The 12527-nt window shown below is 41.9% G+C and overlaps 2 protein-coding genes, 1 non-coding gene and 1 pseudogene across 3 annotated transcripts; 2 read left to right on the top strand and 2 right to left on the bottom strand.

Annotated features, from left to right (window-relative positions):
- Positions 1-329: 329 nt before the first annotated feature.
- LOC148930320 (syntaxin-125-like) lies at positions 330-1665 on the bottom strand. Its single transcript, XM_089069320.1, has one exon. The coding sequence runs from the start codon at positions 1467-1469 to the stop codon at positions 561-563; it is 909 nt and encodes a 302-aa protein (XP_088925446.1). The 5' UTR covers positions 1470-1665; the 3' UTR covers positions 330-560.
- A 2925-nt stretch (positions 1666-4590) lies between these two features.
- On the top strand, positions 4591-5587 carry LOC148930318 (uncharacterized; annotated as a pseudogene).
- On the bottom strand, positions 4993-5099 carry LOC148930319 (small nucleolar RNA R71). Its single transcript, XR_016137476.1, has one exon. It is a non-coding gene; the product is annotated as a small nucleolar RNA R71 (small nucleolar RNA).
- A 3245-nt stretch (positions 5588-8832) lies between the features above and the next one.
- LOC148930317 (uncharacterized) lies at positions 8833-9963 on the top strand. The gene has a single exon (XM_089067691.1). The coding sequence runs from the start codon at positions 8833-8835 to the stop codon at positions 9961-9963; it is 1131 nt and encodes a 376-aa protein (XP_088923817.1).
- Positions 9964-12527: the final 2564 nt, after the last annotated feature.

Below are 12527 nucleotides of genomic sequence, written 5' to 3'. Positions count from 1 at the left end.
TAAGCTTTGTTGGATACATGATCAGGGATGGAACTATGCTAGCTTGTGCATCAAAAGTGAGAGTTGATGTTTACTATGTTAACCGAGAATTTTTATTTTGGGTGAGAAGTTTTGGAATTTGATGGGTTATATAATGCATTAGCTAGTGAATTGAATTGGGTTTCTATTTCACGTTAGGTTGTGATTCCAAACTCAAATTTGTTTTTCCGATTGATATTATACATGCTGCATGCATATGCAATTTACAAGCTATGATCCTAGAATACTAAATCTAATTAAATTCAAGCCTTCTGTAACCCTACAAAAAAAACCAACAAAAAAATCAAAAATTGAGATCCAGCAAAAGAATGTAGATTCATTCATTCTCAACGAAAGTTACAAAATCCAAATCCAACATTAATTAATTGCTAAACAACAAAATTATCATTTTTCGGAAAGCTGCCAAAATGCACCGTAAAAATGCGATCATTTTGAGCTACACATGCCATCCGAGAAAGGAAAGTAAAAACCGTAACCTATATGAATATATCTTAGACGATTAATTGAATTACACACAATTTCTAAATCAATTTCGCCATCACAAGATTTGACCATAGTGGGAATGTTACAAAAATTATGAGGATTATGACAAGCAAAACGGCGTAGTAATACCACTTTCGTGACTCCTTTTGGTACTCACGCGCGTCCTGTAGCTGCTCCGTCCCCCGCCGCACGAACGAGCTCGCGTGCGCCACGTGGCTCTCGATGTCGTTGAGTTGTTGCCCCTGCGCCTCCACGAGTGCCGCCATGTCAAGGAAGATCTGGTGGAGCTCGATTAGATTTTTCTCGATCTCCTTCACAGCGTCGTGTCGTTCCTGGATCTCAGAGATGGCGTCCATTATCTGGCCCCGCCCTTGCTCTTGGATCGCCTTTTGCATGAACGACTCGCTCTCGCCGCTCGAGATTAGGTTCTCGATTAGCTCCTCGTCCGCCTTCTGGCCGGTCACGGTGAAGTACCGCCGCCCGACGGTCTCCTTATACTCCTCATTCATGCGGGCCCGCAGGCCCTGGAAGTCGTCCATCATGGTCTTCAGCTTTTTCCCCAGGCCACTAACTACTGAGGTTCGTGTCCTGTCAGCTGAAGACCCTGGGCCACAGCCCGGGACCTTCCTGTTGGTGGCATTAGACTTTTCTAATGCCTCCAACTTGCCTTTAATGAGTTTCACCCGCTTTAAAACTTGTGACACGTCAGCGTCCATGCGGGCCCGTAGGTCCTTAACAGTCTTGGCGTTATGGGCCGTTTTGCTCTCCTCATTGGATTCCTGCAGCCGCTTGTAGAGCTTCTCGACGTCGGCCATGTCCTTCTTGACATTCTCGACGTCGTCGAAGAATGTATCGAGGTTGACGCCCTCAATGCGGCCATCGCCGCCGCCAGCCTCGAGGTCGTTGCCCTGTGCATTTTTGAAAGAATTTGAGAAGAGGTCATTCATCTTGGCCGCCTGTCGGGAAAGCCGTGCTCACGAGGTGGTTCGTGAGTGTTTGTCGCGGTGGCGTTGGCGACGACAGACGGCGGCAAAGTGAAAGATGTGTGTGTTTAGATTAGGGGTGGCTAATCAACAACTTTTCTTGCCCTCTCCGAGCTGGAGTTGCATGGTAGGGTTGGAGGGAGAAGAAAAGATGAGACAAGTCAAGAATCCATGTGGAAACTATAAAAGTGGATTTTAGATTTTTTTTAGTAATAAATTTGGGGAGGCTAATATTGGAGGGGTTGAGATAGTAATGGACATCCTAAATTTTAGATCTATATTTTAGGAGGGAAAATGTGAATGTCGTTCCTATTTGTCTTTTGTTTTATTGCATTTCAATTGGGTATATAAATAAGATTAGACGTGGGGTTATTTCGTCATTTCGTGTAATCCCTCCATCCGTCATTATGAGTCTCACTCATTGGCTGCACGGATTTTAAGATATGTTAAAAAAAATGGATAGAAAAAAGTTAGTGAAACAAGGGTCCCACTTGTATATATATGTTTTAAATGAAATGTGAGTGGAATAAGTTAAGTGGAGGTGGGACCTTAGTACCATTTATGGTAAAAGTGAACCGGGACTCCTATTCGTGGATGGACTAAAACGGAAAAACGAGACTCCTATTCGCGGACGGAGGGAGTATATATGAATAGCACTAGTATGACTATGCCTATATACAAGTACATAGTTCAAGGGTGACTCAATTGGCCCAAAGCAAGACTTAATTATTTTTAAAATTTTATTATGATTTTTTCAGTTAACAAAGTAAACAATTGGCTTAAATCGATCGATTAGTAATGCTAACTGAGTAATTAGTTGGTGTCGTTACAATAGGAGTTTAGGCTAATTTCTCAATCGGTTAACCGACTAATCGTCCACCGTTTAACCACCCCTAGTCATAGTCAATTCATAGTGTTTTACACTAACCTAGTAACCCTATACGATAAATTCGGTTTTCAGAAATTATGCTATCAAATAGTCCTTAAATAATAGCCAAGAACATATTAATCAAAAACTAATTTCTTTCCACTTATATATGCTGACACGTAATGTTTACTCTTACAATATTAATCATTTATTATTTTTACCACAGGAGCCATAATCAGTGATCACTACTTTCTCTACTCAGAGCATTCAAATCATTTTATTAAGGATTTGGATCCCAGCAGTGGCTACTAGCACAGCAGGGGATGCTGTTCCATACATGTGTTTTTTAATTGTTAAATTATAATATTAAAATATTAAGTTTGTTTATTATAAAACAATTAGATGTGTATGTATATTTGGCACAGCCTCTGCTGTGCACAGCAGGGGATCTTGACCCTTTTATTAATCACTACATACATTCTATATAAACTAGTATCTGACAAACTCATATTTTAGGCTTGTTTTATGGGTGATTAAAGACTGCTTTTGATGGTTTAAGATGTTAAATACAAGTTTTTCACCGCATATACACTAATTAGGTGAGTTGATGGGTTTGTCGTAGTTTTGTGATGAAAACAGGTTGAAACGAGCCGAAGCTGAAATTCGAGGAGTTCTCCGGGAGGAAAACCCGACCGGGTGTTTTCCATCTCTCGGAACACCCGGTCGGGTGTTTTGAAGTAGCTTTGTGGACTCCAGGAGGAAAACCCGACCGGGTGTTTTCCATTTCTCGGAAAACCCGGTCGGGTGTTTTGCAAAGTAGCGGGCTTCGGGGAAGAAAACCCGGTCGGGTGTTTTGTCACCTACAAATCACCCGACCGGGTGTTTGCTAATTTGTCCTGATTTTCACTCCGAGTATAAAAGGGGTTCTAACTCAATTTAGAACCCTAACTTTCCCCACGACAAATTGAGAGAAAAAATCGAGAGATACAAGTCATTGAAGGCAAGGAGGCTTCCATCTTCAAGAGATTGAAGAAGAAAGATCCTCTCCAACATCAAGTCTACATTAGGGAGTTCTACCTTTTCTTACTATGTTTTCCTTTGAAGTTTTTGTATTTTCTTTTGTCTTAGCTTCCATTATGAGTAGCTAAGTTCTTATTAGGGATATTGGTGAAGTTTGTATGGAATTCATGGGCTAAATCTTGATTTATGCTTATCTATGTCTTATGTGGTGGTTTTGTTGGTTGTTATGCTTTTTCATTATCCAATTGATTAGCTACCAGTTTGATATGTCTTATTCTAATTATTGTCGTTGAAAGATGCTTAATTAGATAGTTAAATGACCAACAACTCCGTGCGTTGTATGTGCTCGAGAGAGACATAGCTAGAGAGAGGGCTTGGGTCCGTAGGTTGTAGGAGTTGGTTTCGAAGTGTAGGGAGGAGACTCCGACCTTAGAGGCCGATCAACGTGTTAGGTGCACCCGAGAGGGGGTCTAACCAATTAACCCGACCTTCCTAGCCACACATAAGACCATTTAGATGAGCATGATCCCTAGGTGAACACCCGTGATCCATACCAACGGATCAATATCCCTATCTTTCCAACTTGAGTGAAAACTATCCTTTTTCTTGTCTTAATTTCCTTTGCTCTTACTTTCTTACTTGTTCTTTGATCTTAGTGTAGAAAAACCAAAAACAAAACCCTTCTAATAGTCTAGATAGTGTTCTAAATTGCATCGTAGTACTCAAGCCGGCACTTAGTCTTCGAGGATCGATAATTTTAACTTGCCACGTGCTACATACCCCCATACACTTGTGGGTGACATTTTGATTGCAAGTTTAGCATGAGTCAAGTTTTTGGCGCCGTTGCCGGGACTAATTTGCTTTTGTGTTTGATATTGTGATAAGATAGAGAATACTAGTTTAGACATTTACTTGCTTTATTTAGTTTAGTTTTCTAGTTTAGCTCTAATTTCCCTTTGTTTCCTCTCTTGTGTTGTGTAGGTTTTTATGCTCACGCGCTCAAGGCATCTACCCCTTGAGCCGATTAATTTAGAGATAGAAGCCGCCAATAGAAGAAGAGGAGGACGAAGGAGGAGAGCACGAGCTCAAGATTTAGTTGAGCCAATGGAAAATCCAAATGAGAACAACGAGGAAGTACCACCTCCACCTCCACCTCCCCTTAATCAAGACCAAATCATCCTCCAACTACAACAACAAATGGAGGAGATGAGAAGGGAAAGAGAGGAGGAAAGGAGAAGAGATGCACCGGTTAGAAATGCATTTGGGAACGTTAATATCCCAATGCCACCCATTGATCCAAGAGTAAATGCCAACAATTTTGAGTTGAAGACGGCATTGATCCAATTTGTGGAGCAACGTGTTTTCTCGGGAAGGCCCACGGAGGATCCTAATATGCACTTAGCCAAATTCTTGGAGATTGCCAACACAACCAAGCTTAATGGGGTTCCCGAAGATACAATCAAGCTTAGGCTATTCCCATTCTCATTGACGGGATATGCTAGAGATTGGTTTGATAACCTTGAGCCGGGGTCGGTTATAAGTTGGGACGACTTAGCCAAAAAGTTCTTGGAGAGGTTCTTCCCTCTTAGCTCTACTCTCAACCTACAAGCGGAGATCTCCCACTTTAAAATGAAGAGCCAAGAGTCTATGTTCGAAGCATGGGAGAGATTCAATGCTTTGTTGAAGAAGTGTCCTAACCATGGGTTGTCTCCGGGCCATCAAGTGAGCCTTTTCTATAATGGATGCTCGGAATTTATCAAAAGTCAACTAGACTTTGGTTCGGGGGGATCATTCTTGGACAAGGGGGTCGATGAGTGCAAGAAGATGCTTCAAAGGCTTGCCTACACTAGCAAGAGTTGGAGCTCCGGTCGAGATGGCTCTATGCCGGTAGCTTCGGTTGTTGATTCGGATGCATTCAATCTCCTCAACCAACAAATGATGATTCTCAATCAAAAGGTGGATAGCATAAGTTTGGGGATGACACCCAATGTAGAGCCTCAACCTACCGTAGAGGATGTTAATTATGTGCATCAAGGAGGAAATCAAAGGAACTTCTACAATTATCGCCCCAACAATGGGGGTGGTAATTATCGTCCATCCTTCAATACACATCCAAATCTTTCGTATGGGAATCCGAATAATGCTATTCAACCAAGTGGGGTTAACAATTCACCTAGCACTTCAAAGTCTTTAAGTGATGTTACCAATGAGCTTCTAAAAGCTTTGATGGAGAAGACCGATGGGATTATGGAACACTCTACCAAGAGAATTGATAAAGTTGAGACGGCGGTGGTAGAAGTTGCTACAAGAATGGGGGCCTTGGAGCACCAAATGAGTCAAATTGCTCAAACTGTGGGTCAACTTCATCAACCGGGGCAATTTCCAAGCAACACTATTCCTAACCCAAAAGAGTGCAAGGCAATTAATTTGAGGAGTGGAACAAGCTATGAGGGTCCCTCTATGCCCGAAAAGGAAGCTATTGTTCAACCCGAAGAAGAAGAGGAAATAGAGATGGAAACACCACCGGAGAGCTCGCCTAAGGTTCAACCCGAGATAATTGTTCCTCCCAAACCCATGGAAGTTAAGCTTCCCTTTCCTCAAATGATACAAAAGAAGAAGAAGGATGAACAATTTTCAAGATTTTTGGATATCTTTAGGAAAGTTCAAATCAACATCCCTCTTGTTGAAGCACTTCAACAAATGCCGAGCTATGCAAAGAAGAAGTTCTTCCATGATGTGAAGTTCTATTTTTGGGATGAGCCTTGCCTCTTTAGAAGATGTGCCGACATGGTGATTAGGAGATGTGCTCCTCAAGAGGAATGAGAATCCATTATTATGCATTGTCACTCCGCACCAAGTGGGGGACATTTTGGAGCAAACCGAACCGCGATGAAGGTGCTTCAAAGCGGCCTTTATTGGCCAAGTATCTATGGAGATTGCCAAAAGTTCGTGATGCAATGCAATGAGTGCCAAAGGACCGGGGGGGTGTCAAAGAAGAAGGAAATGCCTATGACCCCTATTGTGGAAGTTGAGTTGTTTGATGTTTGGGGGATCGATTTCACGGACCCCTTTCCATCATCATGTGGCTATCAATATATTCTCTTGGCGGTGGACTATGTGTCTAGATGGGTAGAGGCTATTCCTACCCACACCAATGATTCTAAGGTTGTGATTAAGTTTGTCCAAAAGAATATCTTCACAAGATTTGGCACCCCACGAGCCCTAATTAGTGATGGAGGTTCCCATTTCCATAATCGATGGTTGGCAAGTGTGCTTACTAGATATGGAGTGAAGCATAGAGTAACAACACCCTACCACCCTCAAGCTAATGGTCAAACCGAGTTAGCCAACCGGGAGGTGAAGCAAGTCCTAGAGAAGACGGTCAACACAAATCGAAAGGATTGGTCACATAAACTTGATGATGCATTGTGGGCATATAGGACGGCTTATAAGACACCCATTGGGATGTCGCCATATCAATTGGTATTTGGAAAGTCGTGCCACCTTCCGGTAGAGATGGAGCATCGCTCGTATTGGGGTGTGAAGAAATTGAACTTGGATTTCTTGAAGGCCGGAAAGGAAAGAATGCTTCACCTCAATTTGCTAGATGAATTTAGGAATGAGGCCTATGTCAATTCCTCTATTTACAAGGCAAGGTTGAAGACCTATCACGACAAGATGATTGAAAAAAGAGAGTTCTTCCCGGGGGATGCGGTGCTACTCTACAATCATAGATTGAGGCTATTCCCGGGCAAGCTCAAATCTAAATGGTCGGGGCCATTCACTATCAAAAATGTGATGACCAATGGAACAATAGAGCTTATTGGGGCCGATGGAAGTACTTTCATGGCAAATGGCCACAACATCAAGAGGTTCTACACAAGGGAGCAACAAGATGAGGTCTTCGTCGTGACCTTGACCGAATGATGAGAGCTTGAAGACCGTCGGGCAAACGACGTTAAACAATTGCGCTATGGGGGAGGCAACCCCTAGTAGGTACAATTTTATTTTGTGTCAATGTGTTTTTCTCTCACTTGTAGGATTTTTCTTTGTTTTAGTGTGTGGAACAGGAAAATGGGAACAAAAGAGTGAAAAATGAAAGAAATGGAAAAATAGGTTGAAGTCCAGAAAGGAAACCCGACCGGGTGTTTTCCATCTCTCGGAAAACCCGGTCGGGTGTTTTTAAAACACCGTCGCATTCCAGGTAGGAAACCCGACCGGGTGTTTTCGAATTTCCGAATCACCCGGTCGGGTGTTTTGTCGCGTATATAATTCTGGCGTCGCAGAATCACCCAACAGAAACACTCGACGCCGATTCCGAACCCTAGCTCCCCAATTTCCGAATTTCGGTGATTTCCTCTAAATTTCTCCCTTCCAATCTCACTCCTACACTCTAATAACTCTTCTACTTCATCCTCTACTTCATCTTTTACATATTTTAAACCATTTAATTGGTGGAATTTTGTGAGAACAAGGCAAGAAGCTAATTTTTGAGTTCTACTTGAATTAAGCCCTAAAGGTATGAATTTCTCCCTTTATTCTTCTCTACCCAAGTATTATTGTTGTTTATTGAGTGATTTATGGAAGATTATGATGAATTTGGTGCATAATTGTGGGTTTTTGAGGATTAAGAGTGGATTTGTTGTAGAATTGCTAGAATGGGTGAGAATTTAGAACTTGTTTGCATAATGTGAAGTTGAATATGTTGATATGTTGCCTTGTTGGACATTGTTGCTCATTTGTTTTAAATGTTGATGAAGAGTTGGGTTGTTGAATGATAATACTATCAAAGGATGGTGTAGTTGTGAGTAATTTTGGTTTGAATTGATTGGTCTTAGGGGAGAATTTGGCTACAAGCATGAGGATATGAAGTGAAATTTTTGAGCTTTACATGTTAGAACAAGGATAGGATGAATTTGTGCATCTCTTGAGCTTCAATTGTGATTTTGTGATTAATTTCTTTTGTTATATGCTTTGATTGTTGATATATAAGAAATTATTAGGAGGTGATGCCTACTCTTGTGTTTTAAATGATTAGTTTGATGATAGAGATTAGTGAAAAGTACTCCATGATGATAACTTGTTGAATGTTAGCCTTGAGCTAAGTTTGGGGGAGTACTTTTACTTTGGTTGATAGATTTTTCTAGGTTTGATTACATTGCCATCTAATACTTGGCATTTGTAGGTACAATGGTTCTTTCAATATCAGCATGCTCGGTCGCACTAAGAACCGCAGAAGAGCGGGCCAAATGGAAGGTTCTGGCCCGACAAGATTACAAGGTTGCGAGGCAACCTTGCCGAGCACTTCTACATAATTTGGGCCTACTACAATGCTTTGACGAGCTATGTAACGTGGGGGAACTCAATGGAATCTTCACAAGGGAGATCGTGTCCTACCATCGTCTCACTCTTGAGTTCTTAACCACATTGGTGGTACAGATGCGAGGAAGGAATATTGTGGCCATAAGGTTCCGGCTAAGGAACAATGAATACGGGCTATCCATGGAAGCGCTTAAGGAGATTTATGGGATCACTACGGATGAGTATGACATGCCGATGGAGTTCAAGAACAGTAGATTCTGGAACGACATCACTCTTGAGACAGACGGGTTCAAGGCTGCCCGGGCCAAGAGCTCCATGATCCGGAACCCAGTTCTCCGGATGATTCAGAAGGCCTGCAACAATCATCCCTTTGCACGTGCCGAAACAGGGAGTGTACAAAAAGATGAGCTATTTTTGCTATGGTGCCTTGTACACAAAAAGCCAATGAATATGGTTCACTATATGGTGAAAAACATAGAGCGAGCATCGAAGAGGAGTACGGGGACTATATGTTGCGGTGCTGTGGTGGGCGCAATTGCGCGTCACTTGGGTGTGAGTACAAGGGGATTTGAGCCGGATATAGGGTCTACGGTTATGGACATTGAAGCACTCCGGAGATCACATGATCTTGGAGTAGATGGAGGCCAGGCCTTTTTCTTGCAAAAGATGAAGGATCACTTCCCTCTTCCGGACCCCATCAACACGTACATCAATGGGCCCGTGGAGAAGAGAAATTGGAAAATGAATTCTCCAATCCACCAAACCATCGCAGCCCGATTCCCGAACACAAGATTTGAAGAGGTTGATCCACATGAGTATGAAGGATTTGAACATGCGGCGTTTCCTGAGGCTTCCGAGGCCCCCGAGCACTTGATGATAGGGCAGGAAAATGAAGATGAAGATGAGGTTCACGAGGAACCACCATATGGTGATGAAGGAGCCGGGACAAGCGCTCAGAGGACAAGAAGCCGTCAAGAGAGAGAAGAAGAGGACTACAGCTCGATCAACGAGAGGATGGCACGTATGGAGCTTCGGCAAGAAGAACAGTGGGCCCGGAACGATGCACGGCTGACTGAGTATGAGGCGAGGTGGAACCAGTTCGAAGCTCAAAATGATGCGCGATGGAACCGGTATGAGGAGAACTGGAGTCAATTTACCGAGTTCAACACCGCACAATGGGCCAACCTCAATGCTCGGTTCGATGAATTTCGCGGCCCTTGGCAGTATCCACCTCCGCCTCCACAGTGAAGGTCCATGGGAGATCCACTCTCTTTCAAACTTATCCTAGCTTTGCTTGGAATAAGTTTGGGGGGGTGTCTAGTGGATTCCCTCTTCTATCTCTATCTCTCTCTATTTGATGATACCCCGTCTGTACCTCTATTCTTTTGATGCTATTTGATGATGATATGTGGGCATGTAATCTTAACTCATGATATTCTTGATTGTGGATTATGGGGAGTGTTTCCTTGTTTCTTTGTTCCAATTGTTTTTGTGTTTTTGTTTCTTTTTAGGAATGTTTTTCTTGTTTTCTTAGTGTGTTTAATAATTTCCCTTGGGTAGAATGATAGTAGGGTGAGAGAAAGTGATGTTTGAACGAGTGTGAGGATTTGTTGGAGGAGTTGCCAATGATGATTTTGTGCAAAATTTTTTGAAAATCTTGTTGATATGGCTAAGTAACATGTAATTTTCATTTCAAATTGCCTAAAGTGAATCGCATGGTGCCTTGTCTTTTGCCAAAATGACCTTGTAAGAATTAAGCCTATACTATCACTAAATGTGTGTTTTATCTCAAGCATGTCATATGTTTCTAGAACTTGCTCGCGATCTCCTTGAGTCTACATAGTGGCTATAGAGATAAGGGAGGATGTTAGGCCATTTTTATTAGCCAAATCCTAGTTTCACCCGTTATGTTAATAATCCTTGTTAGCCCACTTTGAGCCTATAAACCTTTTCTTTGACAAACCGAGGGGTTGGAATTGTCATGTGGTACTTTTGAAAAATCAAAGAGAAATGTGAAAGTGGTGTTGGCAAATGAAAAACAAGTTTGTTGAGTTAGAAAAGAAAAAAAAAATAATAAAAAATAGTGATGATACCATGCGAAGCATGGAGAAAAGGAAAAAAAAAGGAAAAAGAAAAGAAAAGAAAAAAAAATGGAAGCGAAAAATGGTGAACAATTTACATTTGGTGAAAAAGGGGTGCCTTGAATGTTGAAAAAGAGGTATTGAACAAAAGTGGAATGTTGGTAGATGGGAAGAGTCTAGGCAAAGCCTAGTACTAGCTAAGATTGGGGAAGAAAGTTGGTGAAATTGAATATGTCATATCTTGGGGATTAAAGTCACTTTAGCCAAAAATTACCTCACCTATCCAAAGAGCCTACATTACAACCTATAGAAAAGACCTTTCGGACCTTAGACCTTTAATCACACCGAAGTAGAGGAGAGTGTAGATTTCAAGCAAGCATATGGCAAACTATGCATGAATTGATGATTTGAGAGTTATGTCATGAGCCTATACACCTTGAGAGTGAGTGAAATTTCTAAAATGCACATTGCATTTTCTCCTTGTGAAGGCGAATTGGCAAGGTTGAGTACATGATAGTAGCTTGAAGCAATACTTTATAACGTTATACTTGTATACGAGGCCATTGATACTTGTTGAATACTTTATTTCTACTGAGGCAATGATGACACTCCAACATCCTTAAATGAGTTTGTCTTCTTATTTTCTTCTTCCTGTTTAGGGACAAACAAGTGTTTAAGTTTGGGGGAGTTGACAAACTCATATTTTAGGCTTGTTTTATGGGTGATTAAAGAGTGCTTTTGATGGTTTAAGATGTTAAATACAAGTTTTTCACCGCATATACACTAATTAGGTGAGTTGATGGGTTTGTCGTAGTTTTGTGATGAAAACAGGTTGAAACGAGCCGAAGCTGAAATTCGAGGAGTTCTCCGGGAGGAAAACCCGACCGGGTGTTTTCCATCTCTCGGAACACCCGGTCGGGTGTTTTGAAGTAGCGTTGTGGACTCCAGGAGGAAAACCCGATCGGGTGTTTTCCATTTCTCGGAAAACCCGGTCGGGTGTTTTGCAAAGTAGCGGGCTTCGGGGAAGAAAACCCGGTCGGGTGTTTTGTCACCTACAAATCACCCGACCGGGTGTTTGCTAATTTGTCCTGATTTTCACTCCGAGTATAAAAGGGGTTCTAACTCAATTTAGAACCCTAACTTTCCCCACGACAAATTGAGAGAAAAAATCGAGAGATACAAGTCATTGAAGGCAAGGAGGCTTCCATCTTCAAGAGATTGAAGAAGAAAGATCCTCTCCAACATCAAGTCTACATTAGGGAGTTCTACCTTTTCTTACTATGTTTTCCTTTGAAGTTTTTGTATTTTCTTTTGTCTTAGCTTCCATTATGAGTAGCTAAGTTCTTATTAGGGATATTGGTGAAGTTTGTATGGAATTCATGGGCTAAATCTTGATTTATGCTTATCTATGTCTTATGTGGTGGTTTTGTTGGTTGTTATGCTTTTTCATTATCCAATTGATTAGCTACCAGTTTGATATGTCTTATTCTAATTATTGTCGTTGAAAGATGCTTAATTAGATAGTTAAATGACCAACAACTCCGTGCGTTGTATGTGCTCGAGAGAGACATAGCTAGAGAGAGGGCTTGGGTCCGTAGGTTGTAGGAGTTGGTTTCGAAGTGTAGGGAGGAGACTCCGACCTTAGAGGCCGATCAACGTGTTAGGTGCACCCGAGAGGGGGTCTAACCAATTAACCCGACCTTCCTAGCCACACATAAGACCATTTAGATG

The sequence above is a fragment of the Salvia hispanica genome, chromosome 3 (assembly GCF_029641045.1).
Source record: "Salvia hispanica isolate PSC_SH4W2 chromosome 3, Shi_PSC_v1, whole genome shotgun sequence".
NCBI lineage: Eukaryota > Viridiplantae > Streptophyta > Magnoliopsida > Lamiales > Lamiaceae > Salvia > Salvia hispanica.
Note: the sequence above shows the minus strand (reverse complement) of the source record. Positions and strands in the feature narration are given on the sequence as shown.